At 43.6% G+C, this 22126-nt stretch overlaps 1 protein-coding gene across 1 annotated transcript in view; it reads right to left on the reverse strand.

Annotated features, from left to right (window-relative positions):
* ube3d (ubiquitin protein ligase E3D) overlaps positions 1-22126 on the reverse strand; it is a 126588-nt gene that overhangs the window by 82827 nt on the left and 21635 nt on the right. Inside the window, exon 2 of the mRNA XM_034175419.1 lies at positions 13800-14008. Within this exon, the coding sequence (XP_034031310.1) occupies positions 13800-14008 (209 nt within the window). The remainder of the gene's footprint in view (positions 1-13799; positions 14009-22126) is intronic.

Raw genomic sequence — 22126 nt, forward strand, 5'->3', positions numbered from 1 at the left:
CTATCTCCCTTACAGAGTTTAGGTAGCTACTCTGCACTGTGTTGTTATATGGCATTAGAGAACATAAAGAAGGAATCATATCCTTAAACCTAGTTACAGCGCTTTCTGAAAGACTTCTAGTGTAATGAAACTTATTCCCTACTGCTGGGTAGTCCATCAGAGTAAATGTAAATGTTATTAAAAAATGATCAGACAGAAGGGAGTTTTCAGGGAATACTGTTAAGTCTTCTATTTCCATACCATAAGTCAGAACAAGATCTAAGATATGATTAAAGTGGTGGGTGGACTCATTTACTTTTTGAGCAAAGCCAATAGAGTCTAATAATAGATTAAATGCAGTGTTGAGGCTGTCATTCTCAGCATCTGTGTGGATGTTAAAATCGCCCACTATAATTATCTTATCTGAGCTAAGCACTAAGTCAGACAAAAGGTCTGAAAATTCACAGAGAAACTCACAGTAACGACCAGGTGGACGATAGATAATAACAAATAAAACTGGTTTTTGGGACTTCCAATTTGGATGGACAAGACTAAGAGACAAGCTTTCAAATGAATTAAAGCTCTGTCTGGGTTTTTGATTAATTAATAAGCTGGAATGGAAGATTGCTGCTAATCCACCGCCCCGGCCCGTGCTACGAGCATTCTGACAGTTAGTGTGACTCGGGGGTGTTGACTCATTTAAACTAACATATTCATCCTGCTGTAACCAGGTTTCTGTTAGGCAGAATAATCAATATGTTGATCAATTATTATATCATTTACCAACAGGGACTTAGAAGAGAGAGACCTAATGTTTAATAGACCACATTTAACTGTTTTAGTCTGTGGTGCAGTTGAAGGTGCTATATTATTTTTTCTTTTTGAATTTTATGCTTAAATAGATTTTTGCTGGTTATTGGTAGTCTGGGAGCAGGCACCGTCTCTACGGGGATGGGGTAATGAGGGGATGGCAGGGGGAGAGAAGCTGCAGAGAGGTGTGTAAGACTACAACTCTGCTTCCTGGTCCCAACCCTGGATAGTCACAGTTTGGAGGATTTAAGAAAATTGGCCAGATTTCTAGAAATGAGAGCTGCTCCATCCAAAGTGGGATGGATGCCGTCTCTCCTAACAAGACCAGGTTTTCCCCAGAAGCTTTGCCAATTATCTATGAAGCCCACCTCATTTTTGGACACCACTCAGCCAGCCAGCAATTCAGGGAGAACATGCGGCTAAACATGTCACTCCCGGTCCAATTGGGGAGGGGCCCAGAGAAAACTACAGAGTCCGACATTGTTTTTGCAAAGTTACACACCGATTCAATGTTAATTTTAGTGACCTCTGATTGGCGTAACTGGGTGTCATTACTGCCGACGTGAATTACAATCTTACCAAATTTACGCTTAGCCTTAGCCAGCAGTTTCAAATTTCCTTCAATGTCACCTGCTCTGGCCCCCGCAAGACAACTGACTATGGTTGCTGGTGTCGCTAACTTCACATTTCTCAAAACAGAGTCGCCAATAACCAGAGTTTGATCCTCGGTGGGTGTGTCGCCGAGTGGGGAAAAATGGTTAAAAATGTGAACGGGTTGGCGGTGTACACGGGGCTTCTGTTTAGAACTACGCTTCCTCCTCACAGTCACCCAGTCGGCCTGCTTTCCCAGCTGCTCGGGATCTGCTGGAAGGGAACTAACGGCGGCTAAGCTACCTTGGTCCGCACCGACTACAGGGGCCTGGCTAGCTGTAGAATTTTCCACGGTGCGGAGCCGAGTCTCCAATTCGCCCTGCCTGGCCTCCAAAGCTACGAATAAGCTACACTTATTACAAGTACCATTACTGCTAAAGGAGGCCGAGGAATAACTAAACATTTCACACCCAGAGCAGAAAAGTGCGGGAGAGACAGGAGAAGCCGCCATGCTAAATCGGCTAAGAGCTAGTAGCTGCGCTAAGCTAGCGGATTCCTAAAAACACACAAAGTGAATAATGTGTAAATAATTTAGAGGTGATTCAGCAGAGGGAGTGCTTTAGTTAAGGCACGTGAAGATTACACTGTGAAACAAATCGTTATCTAGTTAACTAGATCAATCTAACTGCGCAGATTAAACAGCTACCAGATACAGAAAAACACCGCTGTGCTCCGGAACAGGAAGTGATACAATACCGCAGTGAGAGCCAACCACCAGTAGAGGATGTAGCAGGATCTAGCATGCAGGAATGGCTGAATAAGTTGCAAACAGGGAAACAAAAAAAAAGTTGTGCACAGGGGGGAGAAGCTTGGCTCCATGACACTGTTTTCACAGACTGACTGGACACACAGATGGGTCTGATACATTGGAAAAAGTCAGAATACATTATTTCCAGGAGTTAATGGACTTTATTTTAACATGCCACAATCATGAGAGAACTTGAGGAGGTGAAGGCAGAGGTGAAGGCGGAGCTTCAGCCGGTGATCGCACGCATAACTCGTCCATGAGGAGTTACTTGGACGTGGACATGTCCAATCACTGGTGATCCATCGGTGAGGAGTTATAGTGTCCCACCAATACTTCCCACCAGTACTATACTGGCCCACCAATACTTCTGTGGTTTGGAAGCTTCACTGACAGCAATGTTCAGGGGGATGAATAAAATCTAGCAATGCAGGTATGTACTGATAAAAAACCTAAAAGGATTTTTTGCCGGACTGGCGTAGGGTTGTGTACAATTGTGGAGGCTTGGTGTAAACTTGCACAGTGTTGTGTAGACTTTCACCGACGCAGTGCTCTACGCCGAAAGTCTGTGAAAAAATTAAATGTTTAATTTTTTGCTTCCATTTGGCAGACCCCTTTGCGTCGCTCAGCGTATTGCCACATAGGGCTGCATACGCTCAGCGTAGTCAGAACGCCGCATTACGCAACTCTGCACTGGCCAGTGTGAAGGGAGCTTTAGTGACAACATTAATATGTCCTCATGACCTCCAGCAGAAACTCTATAGATGGACAAACAGTCAAGTCCATTAAGTACTTGGACAGTAATTTTGCTTTTGTTTGAACAAAAATATTGCATTAACCATTTAGGAATTAAAACCATTTATATTTTACATTTCATATATATATATATATATACACACAAAACCCCTGGCAAAAATTATGGAATCAGCGGCCTGGGAGGATGTTCATTCAGTTGTTTAATTTTGTAGAAAAAAAAGCAGATCACAGACATGACACAAAACTAAAGTTAGCTGATGTACATAATGTACAGTGTTTTTTTGTCAACAGCTGTATGTGTGTGTGTTTCGTGTGCTGAGCAAACACAAAACGGCTGAAACAAGACACCAGGTGAGGCACGCAGTTCTCCTGCCTCATGTTAGGGGGTACTAGCGATCCCAGGGATTCTTCTTGCAGCAAGTCCTCAGCTGCAGAATAAGTGACTGCAAACTACAAGAGCAGCCGTTCATTTATTTTCTTTCAGTATAGAGGGTTACATATCCAAACTGAAACAATTTTCTAAACTGGGCTTTCAGTTGAAGCAGGAGGTAATACAACCCCAATTTCAATGAAGTTGGGACATTGTGTAAAATGTAAATAAAAACAATACAATGATGTGCAAATCCTCTTCAACCTATATTCAATTGAATACACCACAGAGACAAGATATTTAATGTTCAAACTGATAAACTTTATTGTTTTTGTGCAAATATTTGCTCATTTTGAAATGGATGCCTGCAACACATTTCAAAAAAGCTGGGACAGTGGTATGTTTACCACTGTGTTACATCACCTTTCCTTCTAACTACACTCAATAAGCGTTTGGGAACTGAGGACACTAATTGTGAGTGTCATGATTGGGTATAAAAGGAGCATCCCCACAAAGGCTCAGCCATTCACAAGCAAAGATTGGGTGAGGATCACCACTTTGTGAACAACTGCGTGAAAAAATAGTCCAACAGTTTAAGAACAATGTTTCTCAATGTTCAATTGCAAGGAATTTAGGGATTCCATCATCTACAGTCCATAATATAATCAGAAGATTAAATCTGGAGAACTTTCTACATGTAAGAAGCAAGGCCGAAAACCAACATTGAATGCCTGTGACCTTCGATCCCTCAGGCAGCACTGCATTAAAAACTGACATCATTGTGTAAAGGATCTTACCGCGTGGGCTCAGGAACACTTCAGAAAACCATTGTCAGTTAACACAGTTCGTCGCTACATCTACAAGTGCAAGTTAAAACTCTACCATGCAAAGTGAAAGCCATACATCAACAACATCCAGAAACGCCGCCGCCTTCAATGGGCCCAAGCTCATTTGAAATGGACAGATGCAAAGTGGAATAGTGTGCTGTGGTCCGATGAGTCCACATTTCAAATTGTTTTTGGAAATTACGGATGTCGTGTCCTCTGGACAAAAGAGGAAAAAGACCATTCAAACTGTTACCAGCGCAAAGTTCAAAAGCCAGCATCTGTGATGGTATGGGGGTGTGTTAGTGCCCATGGCATGGACAACTTACACATCTGTGATGGCACCATCAATGCTGAAAGGTCCATCCAGGTCTTGGAGCAACACATGCTGCCATCCAAGCAACGTCTTTTTCAGGGACGTCCCTGCTTATTTCAGCAAGACAATGTCAAGCCACATTCTACACTTGTTACAACAGCGTGGCTTCGTAGTAAAAGAGTGCAGGTCCTAGACTGGCCTGCCTGCAGTCCAGACCTGTCGCCCATTGAAAATGTGTGGGGCATTATGAAGGACAAAATATGACAACGGAGACCCCGGACTGTTGAACAACTGAAGTCGTACATCAAGCAAGAATGGAAAAGAATTTCACAGACAAAGCTTCAACAATTAGTGTCCTCAGTTCCCAAACGCTTGTGATATCAGACTTGGTGATGACAACTGGCAGGACACAAACTCACAGCTCTGTAGGCTTAAATCTTTTACTGGGTTCGTTACCTGGGGCCAGTACACGGTAAAACAGTCAGACAGGAACAAAAGTACAAAAATCATCAGGCTAGAGGTGTGGTCGAGGAAGACAAGCAGGTGGTCAAAAACACGATGAGGCAAAACGAAGCAAGGCAAAAATACAAGAAACAGCTGGAAGGAAGGCACAATGCGCATCGATCTGGCGAAGGACCAGAGCACGTTGTGAGTCTTAAATACACCCTGGTGAGCTGCAAATCACCCACCACCAAGAGAGAGACAGAGAAAACCCAAGCAGAAAGAAACAGCGAAAGAACAGACAGCTCACAGAATAAAACAAAAGTACAATAAAACAAAACACATACCAAACAACATACCAAATCCTGACATGTTAGAAGGAAAGGTGATGTAACACAGTGATAAACATACCACTGTCCCAGCTTTTCTGAAACGTGTTGCAGGCATCCATTTCAAAATGAGCAAATATTTGCACAAAAACAATAAAGTTTATCAGTTTGAACATTAAATATCTTGGCTTTGTGGTGTATTCAATTGAATATAGGTTGAAGAGGATTTGAAAATCATTGTATTCTGTTTTTATTTACATTTTACACAACGTCCCAACTTCATTGGAACTGCGGTTGTATAATTGACAATAAAACTTATTTCTTAAAACAATATGAAATACTATATTCAAATAATAATATAACATAAGTACACCTCTTTGTACATCCCACCGACAAACACAGCCACATACGACCATCCATGAAAAATCTACTTAAGATTCTAATTTTCTAGACGAAGACAAACTTCCTACGGGCACCGCACTAGTCATATAGAAAAAATAAATATAAAAAAAACATACAAGGACATTAAAAGCAGACCCAAAGACAGACTCACTCAGTTTCAGCATCACTAACCTCCCTGTTGCCAACTGCATGGGTATAAAGTATATATAAAGTATATAATCAAACTTTTGTGTGCATATTTACTGTCAGAATCCCCTCAGGCATCACTGGTAGATCTGATGGTGCATGTGAACCCATTATTTTCTTGAACATTTGACAACACGGTGTCTTAGTGGTTAGCATTGGTGCCTCACAGCAAGAAGGCCGTGGAATCGATTCCCGGCCTTTCTGTGTAGAATCTGCATGTTCTCCCTGTGTCTGTGTGGGTTTCCTCCAGTTTCCTCCCACACTCAAAAACCTGCTTATTTAGGGTCTGCTCCTTTCTCTGCCCCTGACCAAGGCAGCGTCTCTGCATCTGGAGTTGCTCTCCGGGCGCTGGACTGTGGCTGCCCACTACCCCTAGTGGCTGGATTGTTCTATGTATGTATATATGTACAATGACAATAAAGGCTCTATTCTATTTTACAGATCCCTGTCTAAAGCATTTCAAAACAAATAGAGGCTGGGCCACAAATTAGCAGCACTGAGTCATGTGATGCACAGCAGCTGACTTAACAATCCACTGTCTGACCAAACACCACACGGATCAACAAAGATTGAGACTTTACCTTCAACAATGCAGGTGTCTGCGTTGTTCTTATTCGGGAGTTTTATTAATGGCACCAACAAATCACATGAACAGTAAGAGAGAGTTTCATTTTAAAAAAAAGGCTGCTGTGGAACAAATTCCATGAGGAAGGAAATGAAGGGTGAATTTCAACTTCTATCATGTTGCTAGGAGTCCAAATCCATTGAGCAGATGAGTATTTCTGACGTCTGCTGCTTTCTATGAACGCTCCGACTGCTAACTTTAACTGATGCAGACGGGAAGCTGTAATGTGACCTCCTGTTAGCTAAGATAACAATGGCCAAAAGATCAATAAAATTTCTTACATGGACTTTGACAACTGATTTCGGGTAATTTTGCATCCGTTTCTACTGCAACATTCCCATTGTTGTTTGCTGATGACACTAACCTTTTTATTTAGGCAAAGATATAGATGGTTTGGTTAAAAGTTTAAATAATGATCTCTTGAATTATTCAATGTGGTTCAAAGTTAATAAATTATTGTTAAATATAAAAAAGTCTAATTGTATGTTATTTGCTGGCAATAAAAATTGTAATCATGAACAAATTAAAATTTACATAGACGACGAAGAAATATCAAGGGTCTCTTCTACATGTTTTTTGGGGGTATGGATGGATGACAAATTGTGCTGGAAAGAACATACTGAACATGTTTGTAAAAAAAAAATAACTAAGTCAATAGGAATCATAAGCAAAATAAGATATTTAGTGCATTACAAATGTCTTTACTATATTATATTACAGTTTAGTTTATCCTTATTTAGCTTATTCTACCTCTCCCCTGCACAGTATGTTCAGATTGTATTTTTTTCTCTCTTTTTATTATTATAATTTCATGTTTATTTATATATATATATATATATATATATATATATATATATATATATATATATATATATATATATATATATGTATGTGTGTGTGTGTATATATATACATTTTTTATTTGCTCTCTAATTGTGATTTTCATTGTGCTAAATAAATGAAATGAAAATTGAGCTTCTGAATCTGAGCTCATGTTTTTTTGGAATCTGCATGTTCCGTATTGATGGATGACGCAAAAGTTGCTCATTCACTCACGAGTTTGATGTCACTAATTGCACAATAGCAGCTTCAAAAGCTTAGTTTTTAAACCAGGTTCACAAAATGTGAACAAAAGCAGTAACATTGTTTATGGTGCCGAAGAGGTGTGTGAGACTGCAGCTTTTACTATGTGACTGGAAAAAACTAACACCAGATTGGGATTCATCACCCCACATTACCCAAAATCATCACACACCCCGTTTGTTCAGCGCCCAGACCAACGTGTCACTCTGTTATGTCGTCATTCATTTTCGTTATTTGTTATGTAATTGCGTATGTAGGCGTTGTCGTAATTATTTATATAACTGTCCTGGCAGTGGTTTCTGTGTTTGTAATGTGTGTACTGAACCGTCATCCAGCTGTTAGTGCTGTGATCCCCTGACAGGCCCCTCCCTGTGCTGTGGGGGGAAGGGTGCGACACACACGTGCAAGACAAAATGCACCACGTCTGGCATATTGCAACTCCACAGTAGTGGGGGTACTTAGACAAATTTCACATCCAGCTCGACAGTGATTGTCTGCTGAGTGTTTTCGTGTTAATAGTGCAAATGATCACACATTTTCTAAGTGCCAAACGAGCAGTGTTAGATGTTCGTGTGTATCAGCTGGAATTTGGCCGACACCTGCCATGAGAGGATTCGATGGGCTGTCACAGCGCACACTCTGTCTTTCAGCCGCTGGTGTGCTCAAATAGCTGTAGCAACAGGTGTACGAGGTGTTACAGGCAGCTATGATTTTACACGTTTTGTATACAATTCCTGCTTCATGTGCACTTCATACGCAATTTGACCAAATTCGCACTTTGTGTGAAGGGGCCTTTAGTCAGGCCTTTAGTTAGGCGAAGCAAAGCGGGGGTGTTGCTGCAGTGCAGATAACATTCTGATTATTGGTGACTTGAACATTTATTCTTGCACGTGGTATTGCTGTCACAAATACTGACATCATGCCTCTTATATACAAGATCATTTGCCCCAGACGGCATGAGACTGTTTAGCGCCTCTTGTTAATATATTTTTACTTCTAATGTGTTTTTATATTTGTCTTATTTATTGGTATTTTATTGAATGGATGAATTGTGGATGTATGCATGCTCTCGGGCAGATGAATTTCCTCTAAAAGGGGATGAATAAAGTATCTATCTCTCTCTCTATCTATCTATCTACCTATCTTGACTGCCTGATATCTTAGGTTCACGTTTGCAAAATGCCCAATCAGTAGACAGTTTTGTAGATAGTTTAAACTCCGTGCTCAAAACTACACTTGGCATAATTGCGCCACCTTTATTAAAACCACACCCCCTCAAAACACAGTCAAATGATAAACAGCAAAAGGACTGCATTTATATTGGGCTTTTCCATCTGCATCAGATGCTCAAAGCACTTTACAAATAATGCCTCACATTTACCCCAATGTCAGGCTGCTGCCATACAAGGTGCTCACTACATACCAGAAGAAACTGGGGGATTAAGGACCTTGCCCAAGGGCCCTTTGTGATTTTCCAGTCAGGCTGGGATTTGAACCGAGGATCCTCTGGTCTCAAGCCCAATGCTTAACCTCCAGACCATCACCTCCCCCAGCCACCTTGATTCAATGATTACTTGCGTGACATCAAGCATAAGGCCTGAGGTCTAGAACAGAAATGCCGTCTTTCAAAATGAGAAGTATTCCACCTTGCATGGCGTGATGCTATCTTAGACTATAAGCATGCATTACTGGCTACAAAGTGGACCTATTACTCTGATTTGATCAACAAAAACAAGCATAACTCAAAGTTCTTGTTCGACACTTATTCATGGACAACCACCTGTAGGTCGCTCTTCTTTAACAACACAAAATTTCTTGGATTACTTCAAGAAGAAAATAGAAGACATTAGGTTAAACATATCCCAGCATGCCTTAACCCAGCCACTACACCCTGCTATTGAGGTGGGCGCCATTACTGAGGTATTACCTAGATTTACAGAATTTGACAGTATCTCACTAGACAACTTGCTTATTTGATCCCATACCAACAAAACTGTTTAAGGACCTGTGGTCCACTCTTGGGCCGACTGTGCTGGAAATTATTAATCTGGATCTGTTCCTAAATGTTTCAAATCTGCAGTGATTAAGCCACTACTTAAGAAACTTAATCTTGAACCTAGTGTATTGAAAAACTATAGGCCTTGCATCAATGAAAAGCAGGGTGTCTAGCAACTTCCTACTTTTAAACTCTGGTAAGACTGAAATTATGGTTCTTGGTCCAGTAAGACATCGCATCAATTTGACCAGCTAACGCTTAGCCTAGGCTCGTGTGTTATACATCACACTGAAAAACTGAGGAACCTTGGGGTAATTTTTGATCCTATGTTGTCCTTTGACCTCCACATTAGAGATATTACGAGGACTGCTTTCTTCCACCTGTGAAATATCGCAAAGATTCGTCCCATCCTGTCTATGGCTGATGGTGAGACCCTGATCCATGTGTTTATCTCTTCTAGATTGGACTACTGCAATGTTCTATTTTCTGGTTTACTGCAGTCCAGCATTAGGGCTCTCCAATTGGTTCAAAATGCTACAGCCAGACTTTTTGACACAAAGCAGAAAGTTCGACCACATTACACCCATTTTGGCGTCTCTTCACTGGCTTCCTGTTGCTGTGAGATCAGATTTAAGGTTCAGCTATTAACCTATAAAATTGTGCACGGACTGGCAGCTCGCTAACTATCTGACATAATTAAACCTACATACCGGCCCGGATTTGCGTTCTCAGGGTGCAGGGCTATTTTGTGTCCCTAGGGTGAATAAGAAGTCTGCAGGTGATAGAGCTTTATATTATCATGCCCCTATTCTGTGGAATGATCTCCCTGCATCAATATAACAGATTCTGTAGAGACTTTCAAGTCCAGACTTTAAGACACACTAATATTCCCTTTTGTATGGCTAGCATACTCGCATAGTATGTTTCTATGCTTTTTACTCTTTAAATTCATTTATTAGTAAACAGAGCATACCTGTTGTGTGGGCCGCTGAAGAGGAGGTACTGCTGGCCCACCACCACTAGAGGGCGCCCTGCCTGGAGTGCGGGCTCCAGGCACCGGAGGGCGCTGCCGCCTTACGGGAGCAGCCAGGATGACAGCTGTCATCTATCACTGGAGACAGCTGATCCCAATCACCGAGGAGGTATATCAGCAGGACGGCATCTCCACCTCATTTGCCGAGATATCGCTCTACCAAGGATGTAACGAACTCAGCCAGCCCTTCATCATTTGTGAAAGGAACGTATTTGATAAGTATCCTAGTTACTAGACAGTGTTGTTTTCTGATTAGAGGTGGAGGTGGTGTTTTCCACCCCACGTGTTGTTGGGTGCAGCCGCACCCACGTCTGACTGTGTCTGTTCCTCGCCAGCAGTACCGGATCCGACGAGCGGAGGCAGAGACCACCTGGGAGTTCGGGACTTGGCGGTTCCAGTATTCCCGGGGTTCGGTGGCAGAGGAAATCGGGTGGTTCCGGTTCGTCTTGGACAGACGTCTCCTATCGTCGAGCCTGCCCACACGACACCGTTGGAATTTAACTTGAGACCGAAATTGTGATTTGTTGTATTTGTTGTGCGTGTTCACAACAGTAAAGCCTTGTTATTTGACTTTCTTCATTGTCCGTTCATTTGCGCCCCCTGTTGTGGGTCCGTGTACTGACACTTTCCCAACAATACCGCAGCCTCAGCTTTATCTAAAGTCTGGGTCTTTTATTGAAGCTTAGGACTAGTGGCCGGCGATCACCTTAGTATTTCTTCTGTTTTTCTTGTTTAATGCTGACAAATTCAAATCAAATCAAATCAATTTTATTTATATAGCGCCAAATCACAACAAACAGTTGCCCCAAGGTGCTTTACATTGTAAGGCAAAAGCCATACAATAATTACTGAAAAACCCTAACGGCCAAAACGACCCCCTATGAGCAAGCACTTGGCGACAGTGGGAAATTATACTGTATTTGTTGTCTTTCTGATGCCTGATTCTGTTTTTTTTTCTCTCTGTCTGAGGTGCGGCTCCATCCAGAGATGGGTGTGGTGTCTACTTCTGCAACTCTCCTGTCCTGTGCACCGGCAAAATTTCCTGTATATTTGTTTTGTGAATTGTTTTGTAAATTGTGTCTGTCGCATGATCCAAGAAGAGGGTCACTCCTTTCAGTCTGGTCTGCTTGAGGTTTCTTCCTCAATATCAACAGAGGGAGTTTTTTCTTACCAATGTCACCTGTGTTCTTGCTCTGGGGTTTGGTAAGGTTAGATCTTACTTGTGTGAAGCATGTTGAGACAACTTTGTTGTGATTTGGCGCTATATAAATAAAAATAAAATGACTTGAAAATTATAAAATAAAAACCTGATGTGATGGAGGTTCTTGCTGGCCTAGCGGCCTACAATACTGTAGAAGAAACCCTGCAGTTGCTTGAAAAATGTTCATGTATCCATCAGCTGACTCGGATTTTGAAAACTGGCTGTAAAAGTGATGATTTATATCAACAATGATGAATATATTTAGCTTGCTTAATTACTTATAGGTTCTGAAAATGAAGGGACTCCAAATAAAAATAGCTTTACTTCCTAAATGGTTAATGTGATATTTAGAATTAAAGCTGAAATTTTACATCTCTGTGGTTTTGTTTCAACTCCAGTGTGATGGTAAACGGAGGCAAAATTACAAAAACTGGGTTAAGATCCCACTATTTATGGATCCGAGTGTACACCTCAAATGACCAAATACAGTTGTATGCAAAAGTTTTGGCATCCCTGATGATTTCCATGATTTTCCTTTATAAATCATTGGTTGGTTCGATCAGCAATTTCAGTTAAATATATGATACAGCAGACAAACACAGTTCCTATAGCTTCCAATGAGAGTCTGGATTCTGGCTGAATGTATTTTGGACCATTCTTCTTTACAAAACATCTCAGGTCTGTTGGTTTCCGAGCATGACAGCCCGCTTAAAATCACACCACAGATTTTCAATAAAATTCAGGTCTGGGGACTGAGATGGCCATTCCAGAACATTGTACTTGTTCCTCTGCATGAATGCCATAGTAGATTTTGAGCAGTGTTTAGGGTCGTTGTCTTGTTGAAAGATCCAGCCCCGACACAACTTCAACTTTGTCACTGATTCATGAACATTGTTCTCAAGAATTTGCTGATTTTGACTGGAATCCATGTGAATCCTCATCTTGAACAAGATTCCCAGTACCTGCACTGGTCACACAGCCCCACAGCATGATGGAACCACCTCCAAATTTTACTGTAGGTAGTAAGTGTTTTTCTTGGAATGCTGTGTTCTTTTTCAGCCATGCATACTGCCACTTGTTATGCCCAAATAACTCAATTTTAGTTTCATCAGTCCACAGCACCTTATTCCAAAATGAAGCTGGCTTCTCCAAATGTGCTTTAGCATACTTCAAGCGACTGTTTGTGGCATGTACGCAGAAAAGGCTTCCTCTGCATTACAGCATCATCCAGCATCTCTTTGTGGAAAGTGTGCTGTATAGTTGAATGATGCACAGAGACACTATCCGCAGCAAGATCATGTTGTAGGTCTTTGGAGCAGGTCTGTGGGTTGACTATGACTGTTCTCACCATCCTTCGCTTGAGCTTATTTGAGATTTTTCTTGGCCTGCCACTTCAGGCCTTAACGAGTACTGTGCCTGCAGTCTTCCATTTCCTCACTATGTTCCTCACAGTGGAAAATGACCCCAGTGGAAAACTCTGAGATAGCTTTTTGTATCCTTCCCAAAACAATGATGTTGAACAATCTTTGTTTTCAGGTCATTTGAGAGTTGTTTAGAGGCTCTAACGTTGCCACTCAGAAGAGGTGCAAAGAGGGGAAACATTTGCAAATGGCCACCTTAAATACCCTTTCTCACAATTGGATTCACCTGTGTAAGGAGGTCAAGGGTCAATGAGCTTACCAAACCGATTTTGTGTTCCAATAATTAGTGCTAAATGTATTCAAATCAATAAAATGACAAGGGTGCCAAAATTTATGCACCTGCCCAATTTTGTCTAAATAATTATTGCACACTTTCTGTTAATACTATAAATTCCATTTCACTTCTCAAATATCAGTGTGTTTGTCTGCTATATATTTAACTGAAATTTCTTATCTAGACAACCAATTATTTATAAAGGAACATCATGAAAATTATCAGGGATGCTAAAACTTTTGCATACAACTGTAAATTCTGTGTGGACACAGATGTCTGAGTATCTGCAGTACCCGTTTGTTTCTGTTTTGGCACAGAGGACTGGAGTAGAGCAAAGGGAGGTTGGATGAATATTACCTTCATCTGTGCTTTGTGAAACACGGATTCGCATCCTGAAATGCAGCTCGTCCGCACAAGATTCACCTGCGGATGTCTGAACACAGGATCCCTCCTCAAACATGACTCCTGTCGGCAAAAGCAGCCTCTGCTCGTACCTGAGAGTCTGGATGTGGATGGAGTCGCTGCCCGTCACAGTAACTTTGGCGGGATTTCCAGATGCATCTTTCCTGTTGGAATCACATTATAATGCAAGTCACCAGATGTCTGAAAATCTCATATTACAGTTAGTATCCATTTCTCAGAGCGTGACCCAAACCATGGGTATGTCAGATACAAAACAAGTGGCTTCGGACTTAATTTTTGCTAACAGTAGGAACATGTCTAAATGCACAGACACAGAAACATGCCTGTGAGGTTGTTTAAACTGTGCGCACACACACACACACACACACAAAACAAAACCACTGATCTCAGAACAAGGAAAAAAAAATGTTTTGTGTGCCAGATTCAGCCACTGGCTAATTTCCACCTGCAGTCCCTCAGCAGGGAACAAACAGAAATCAGAAACACCTGATGTGGATTTCATGAAGCTTAATTTACCCACTCAGGCTTTAAAACAGAATGAAGAGTTTTAAAACTATTTAAAGGACTTTTTAACAAACCAACTCCAAACTCTGGGTATGATTCTGCACTGCATGACCTCACGACCCAACTCGTGACTCCATCTGCAGCCGAGTGTAGACTCAGCTAGAGGTTGTGCCAAAATTTATTTCTGTGTGTTTTAGCTCAGTTTATAGAGGGCCCTGTCTTTATGTTGGTGTAAAGCAGTGCACAGTGCAAGTGTCGCAGTTGTACTTTTGACACCCACATTCTATAAAATGGAAAATCTACTTGAGGTCATCCAGTGCAGAATTTTGTGTATTAAAAAGATTACATTTGGTCAAGTCACTATTTTTTTATAAGCTTGCTGGGAGTGGTACCCTAAAATCTTAAAGCCTGATTTATGCTTCTCTAACTTCTCTAACTCTGTGGCCATGCAATGACGCTGACGTACGTGTGACCCTTTTAAAGTTCTCCATCACGTCTTTATGCAAATTATCGAAGTAACAACGGCTTTTTTGGGATTAATTTGTCCCTCAATGCTCGACCAGACAGGTTTGACACTACTGACATGAAATGTGGGATGGACCCACATGAACCAGGGAAGACGGAGAAGAACAGAGATAGGATTAAGGACCTTGGAAACAGGGAATGGACCGATGAACCTGGGAACCAATTTTTTGGGCACACCCTTAAGTGTGAGATGGTGCACTGAGAGCCACACCTTCTGGCCTGCGATGTAAGACAGGGCAGCAGTCCTTTTACGGTCAGCGGAGGCCTTATAAGACACCATGACATGTGAAAGAACCGCCCGTGCCCACTCCCAGGTCCTTTGGCAAGGAAGAATCAAACTAGGTGCCAAAGGCACTGGTGAGCTGAGATCAACCGAGTGAAACAGCACAGGCTGGTGAACAAAACCACGTGAAAATGGGAGTAACCAATGGAAGCTGAGGGCAAACTGTTACCGGCAAGTTTGATCCAAGGAAGTTGGTCTGACCAGGATGTGGGGTGTTGCAGTAAAGTGAAGTAACCAAAGTCCCTTCTCTAATTCCTGGTTTAATCATTCCGCCTACACATTGGCCTGTGGATGGTAGCCCGAGGTTAAACTGGATGTGACCCTGAGGAGACGGCAAAACTCAAAAATGGGATACAAATTGCGGGCCGTGGTCAGACACTATGTCCCGAGGCAACCCATGCAATTTAAAAATCTGATTTAACATTACTACTGTGGTTTCCTTAACTGGCGGTAGCTTGCTCAAGGGAATAAACCTCTCTGCGTCGCTGTCACTCTGCTGGTGACAGGCGGATGTGCCCCAGCTGCATGGGCTCCCCTGAGCTGAGAGAGGTCAAGTCGAGCATGAGTGGAGAGGGGGGGATGACTTGAAGGCGTGTTGGTCCAGGGATCCGGATTGCAGCTCCCACGGCGAGGGCGGTCCTGTAGGCAACAGTCGGTGCAGATGGCCAGCGCTATTAGCTCGTCGACCTCATCCAAGCCCAACAGACGACAGCATAGAGGAGAGCAGAGGCCACAACAGAGTCGTAGAAGGTCTTAGCAGAGGCCTGCTCACTCCAAAGGATCTCAGTCTCCTCAGGAGGTGGAGGTGACTCTGGCCTTTCTTGTACAGGGTGTCAGTGTTGAGTCCAGTCCAGTTTGTTGTTGAGGTGAACACCCAGGTATTTGAAACTGTCCACGGTCTCTATGTCCTCCCCCTGGATGTTCACCGGTGGGTGAGGTGGTGGTTTCCTCCTGAAGTTGTTCATCATCTCCTTCGTCTTACTGGTGTTGAGACAAGTGGTTGCGCTCACACCAGTCCACAAAGTCTGCGATGACCGACCGGTACTCCAGCTCGTTCCCCTCAGACACACGACCCACAATGACGGAGTCATCAGAGAACTTCTGGAGGTGGCAGCTGTCCATGTTGTAGGTGAAGTCGGAGGTGTAAAGGGTGAAGAGGAAAGGTGAGAGGAGATGTCCATCCACACCTGCGTCCTCCAGCTTGCCCCGCAGCAGTGCCGGTCTGATGGTGTTGAAAACGCTGGAGAAATCAAACAACATGACTCTCATAGTGCTCCCGCCAGTCTCCAGGTGGGTGAGCACTCACTGCAGCAGGTAGATGACAGCTTCATCTACCCTGATGTTGGGCCTGTAGGCAAACTCCAGTGGGTCCAGGATGTCATTCACCATGGTGCGGAGGTGAGACAGTACGAGCCGCTCCATGGTCTTCATGAGGTGGGAGGTCAGGGCAACTGGTCTGTAGTGGGCCAGTTCCTTGGTGTACGGTGTTTTGGGAACCGGGACCACACAGGTGGTCTTCCACAGGGTAGGGACCACCCCCAGGCTGAGGCTCTTGTTGAAGATGTGGCTGAGGACCTCACAGAGCTCATCTGCAAAGGTCCTCAGCAGCCTCAAGGAGCTCCCATCAGGTCCTGCTGCTTTCCTCTGCTTCAACCACAGGAGCTGGTCTCTCACCTCAGACGGAGTTACAGTGAGGGGGGAGGGAGCGGGGAGCTGAGGTGTGAGGGTGCTGGATACATTCTGGGGAGAGGAGGGACAAAGTCCGGGGTGCAGTGGAGGTGACCAGGGGGAAGAAGGTGGGGGGGTCAGAGGAACTGGAGGGCTGGCTGCTGGAGACGTGTGAAGAGCTGGGAGCAGGCAGGGGGGCAGGTGTGGAGGAGCCAAAACGATTAAAGTAACTGTTTAGCTCCACTGCAAACCGAGAATCTCCATCTGCAGTCCTGCTGGCACCCTGCCCAAATCTGGAGGCAGTCTTGAGGCCTCTCCACACATCCCTGATGTTGTTCTGGCCCAGCTGCTCCTCCATCTTCCTTCCATACTCCTTCTTGGCTGCACGGATCTTCCACTGGAGTTCCTGTTGGAGAGGGAGGCGTGGTTAAAGTCCCCTGTGATGAGGAGGAGCACGCGGGGGTGTTGTGTCTGCAGCAGTGTGACTGTACTGTGGATCCGCTCACAGGCAGCAGTGGCGTCTGCAGAGGGAGGAATATACACGCAGAGCACAATCACACTTCCAAACTCCTGTGGGAGACAGTACGGCCTCATGCTCACTGCGAGTAGCTCCACGTCCGAGGAGCAGATCTGATTCTTCACGTGAACTTCAGCTGCGTTGCACCATCTCTCACTCACACAAATGGCAAGCCCCCCTCCTCTTTCTTCCCGCTCTCCGCCAACATCCTGTCCACGCGGATAAGTGTGAAGCCGTTCATGTTGATCCAACCACGTCTCCATAAAGCACATGAGACTACAGCCTTTATACAGCCTCTGGAAACAGGTTAGCGCTGCTATCTCCTCGGTCTTGTTGCCGAGGGACCTTACATTCCCCATGACCACAGACGGAATATAAGTTCTTCTCTGCTTCGTCCGGCCACCCCTGCAGCCTCTCCGTTTCCTTCGTATGTCTGCAGGTATGTCCAGGTGCTCAGCAAAGTGGGGACCCAGCCCACTGTACATAGAGTCTCTAGTCCTTAGGCCGCCGCAGTTCTGTGCACAACTCCAGTAACAGTGGCCTTTGTAATCAACATCCAGAAACGCCGCCGCCTTCTCTGGGCTCAAGCTCATTTGAAATGGACAGACGCAAAGTGGAAAAATGTGCTGTGGTCCATATTTCAAATTGTTTTTGGAAATCATGGACATTGTGCCCTCTGGACAAAAGAGGAAAAAGACCATCCAGATTGTTACCAGCGCAAAGTTCAAAAGCCAGCATCTGTGATGGTATGGGGGTGTGTTAGTGCCCATGGCATGGACAACTTACACATCTGTGATGGCACCATCAATGCTGAAAGGTACATCCAGCTTTTGGAGCAACACATGCTGCCATCCAAGCAACGTCTTTTTCAGGGACGTCCCTGGTTATTTCAGCAAGACAATGCCAAGCCACATTCTGCACGTGTTACAACAGCGTGGCTTCATAGTAAAAGAGTGCGGGTACTAGACTGGCCTGCCTGCAGTCCAGCCCTGTCACCCATTGAAAATGTGTGGCGCATTATGAAGTGCAAAATATGACAACAGAGACCCCGGACTGTTGAACAACTGAAGTTGTACTTCAAGCAAGAATGGGAAAGAATTCCACCTACAAAGCTTCAACAATTAGTGTCCTCAGTTCCCAAACGCTTATTGTTGTTAGAAGGAAAGGTGATGTAACACAGTGGTAAACATACCACTGTCCCAGCTTTTTTGAAACGTGTTGCAGGCATCCATTTCAAAATGAGCAAATATTTGCACAAAAACAATAAAGTTTATCAGTTTGAACATTAAATATCTTGTCTTTGTGGTGTATTCAATTGAATGTAGGTTGAAGAGGATTTGCACGTCATTGTATTGTTTTTATTTACATTTTACACAACGTCCCAACTTCATTGAAATTGGGGTTGTATTACCTCCTGCTTCAACTGAAAGCCCAGTTTAGAAAATTGTTTCAGTTTGGATATGTAACCCTGTATACTGAAAGAAAATAAATGAACGGCTGCTCTTGTAGTTTGCAGTCACTTATTCTGCAGCTGAGGACTTGCTGCAAGAAGAATCCCTGGGATCGCTAGTACCCCCTAACATGAGGCAGGAGAACTGCGTGCCTCACCCGGTGTCTTTTTTCAGCCATTTTGTGTTCGCTCAGCACACGAAACACACACACATACAGCTGTTGACAAAAAACACTGTACATTATGTACATCAGCTAAACTATAGAATTTAAGTTCATACAGCCAAAGTCTTTGACCGTTTTAATGGTGACATACAGTGAGAGTCTGAGTGCACAGCAGGCCAGCAGTCAGGCCAGTGATTGAGCAATCCAAGGTGAGGTGAGGCTGGCTACTGCCTCACAGCACATCTCTGCTCAGTACTTGAAAGGCAAATGTGAAATTTCAGCGATTTCAAATAAAAAAATAATCTAAAACTGGTGAAGTTAAAAGGAAAATAACTTTATAGTACAAATCACTAGATAAATATAACCATTTAATTTATTTTTTCATTTTACATTTTTCTTTCCATGATGACAGGTGAGACACAGACTCACTGCACGTCATTGCTTAACACCATATTCCAGTGCAGGCAGCAAGCAGCACTTTGTTAATAATCGCTGGCCTTGAATTACACCCTGCATTGTTTAGGTACCGAGTCTGGGCACAGTTTGAAAACATTTAATGGCCGGTCTTTTCATCACAGAAATACGGTGCCCACTTTCCTCAAATCGGTGCGTGTCAGTGCTGAACTTCATTTCGTACCTCTGTTACTGGGCACATACAAACTGCTCTGTCCGGGTTCACACAAGGAGTTTTTGATGCGATCAGACGGGACGTTTTGTCTGATGTGAGCAAAAATCTGTCATACAAAATCTGGTGTATATAGTGTTTATTACATGGAAAACCAGCATTGGGACGGACTTTTGCTTTTGTCCGGTGAGTGAGAATATCCAGTTTATACGATGACGAGTTAGGTGAGTTTTACTGTAGGTGGAGGTCACAAACACACGCTGCTTGAGAACACCATGAAAACAACTTGAAGATAATCTGATTTGTTTATTTCATTTGGCCCAGAACCTATTCGCTGAGCAGTCGCACAGCGTTGGTGCACTGCACCCGCCTGTGTGTTCAAATTTCACACTCTGTAAGTAGCTTTGTGGAACTGGAAATGCCCCAAGGTTCATCAAGGTGCACATTATAGACCACGTGCAATACAGTGTCAAGCTTGGGCCCAAAATATCATTTTGTACTCTCCAATCATGTGACCTAATTCAGAAAGCAAGTCAGGTCATCAATGATGATAAGGTGATCATTTCTACCACTGGGACTATCCAAGTGCCACATCTGGTTAGTCTGAGTCCAAGGGTCTTGGTTGCTCTCAGCCATGTCCTCTTTCCAGTGTGTTAAAAATAGTTTAAACGGGGGGGGGGCTAGTGAACACTTGATGGAGTAGACGTTTCTTGACAGAGCTCCTCTGACCCTCGCTGCATTTTGGTCACTATTCGACGTAATTGACTCAGTGTTTGATCCGACGGGTACGCACCTTTCGTATAACATCATCAAGATGACGAAACCAAGAAGTGAAAGAGGAAAGAAGCTTGAAAAACCTAACAATGAGAGCGATACCGAACCACCTGCGCTAGCCGAGGACCCTGAGCTAACTTCTGCTACAGCTAGCAAGCTGGACGATGAGGAACCGACAGACATCCTCTCGGCCATTTGCGGCTTACAAAATAGGATGGATGAGAGATTCAACACGCTCGAGGCCTCTCTATGGGCTACCCGGGCGTCTGTGGTGAGTCTGGGTGCCCGGGTTCAAGATGTTGAGAAGGCTGGCTGTGACTACGAGCGACGTATAAAGCTGGTTGAGAATGCTCTTGACACACTTCGAGCCGAAAACGAAAGGCTGGGTCATAAAGTGGTGGACTTAGAAGCTCGTTTCAGGAGACAAAATATCAAGATAGTGGGAATTCCTGAAAAAAATGGAGAAAGGTCAGATGGAAATGTTTTTGTCTAAGTTCCTCCCTGAGCTGCTTGGTGTAGACAAGTTTGAAAAGCCAATAAAAGTAGATCGAGCGCACCGGCTGGGTGCTCGCGTACCTGGAGAGGGTGAGCGTCCGCGCATAATCATCGCTCGTCTGCATCACTGTTTCATCAAGGAGAAGATATTGCGGCTGGCACGTGAGGCATTCCCACTCCACTACAATGACAAGCCGATCTTCATCTTTCCAGATCTCCCAGCCGAGGTGGTGTGGCAGCGCCAGGTCTTTGGGGATGTGCATAAGCGTCTAATGGCTTGCGGCGCACGGTGTGGATTCATCTATCCAGCCCGTCGCCGCGTGTCTTTTGGATCTACTGCTAAAGTATTCTCTTCGCTGCACGACGCGGAGGTCTACGCGGGCACTCTGGAAGAAGGCTGAACTGTTAAGCTTGGTGTTTCGGAGGAGTGTTCTCAGGATTAAAGGTGACTTTTTTGGTACTTTCTTTGGACATTTGTTCTTATCCAGATGGCTCGGAGGGGCTCTATAGCGCGGTTGTTCCATCTATCCCTACGTGAATATGTGGGCTATGCATTCTGACTTTGTTTGGGAAAGTGGGAAGGAGGGAGGGGGGTATATGTTTATATGTTTTTATGTGTTCTTTTATTTTTGTGCTTCATTAATGCATAGTTACACTGCAATTTTCTTTTTGTGGGTTTATCCCTGAGTCATTAACACAGCAAGGTGGTTTTAAGTTCATCAGTTGGAATGTGCATGGTCTGGGACATGTGTTGAAAAGAGCTAAAGTTTTTTCGCATTTAAAATCATTATCTGCTAACATAGTTTACCTTCAAGAAACGCACATTAGACCAGCTAAAGAGCAATTGCTTAAATGCAGCTGGGCTAACCAGATTTTCCAATCCACCTTTTCAAGCAACGCGAGAGGGGTGGCGATTTTGATTAAAAGGACTGTATCTTTCAGGCATATTTCCACTGTCAAAGACCCGAATGGTCGTTTTCTTTTGGTAACCGGCTATATTCACTCATTTCATGTCACACTTTTAAATGTTTATGGCCCCAACTATGACAATCCCTCTTTTTTTTCGTAAAATACTCAAAATGATTCCCAATCTGTCTGAGACCCATGTGATATTTGGTGGAGACTTTGTGTGCTAGATGCACATTTAGATAAATCCTCTCAAATTTCTCATATGATGGCCTCTTCAATTCAATTGAAAACTTTAATGAGTGCGCACAACTTGGTTGATATATGGAGATTATGTAATCCTACAGTAA

Source organism: Thalassophryne amazonica, chromosome 7 (assembly GCF_902500255.1).
Source record: "Thalassophryne amazonica chromosome 7, fThaAma1.1, whole genome shotgun sequence".
NCBI classification, from domain to species: Eukaryota; Metazoa; Chordata; class Actinopteri; order Batrachoidiformes; family Batrachoididae; genus Thalassophryne; species Thalassophryne amazonica.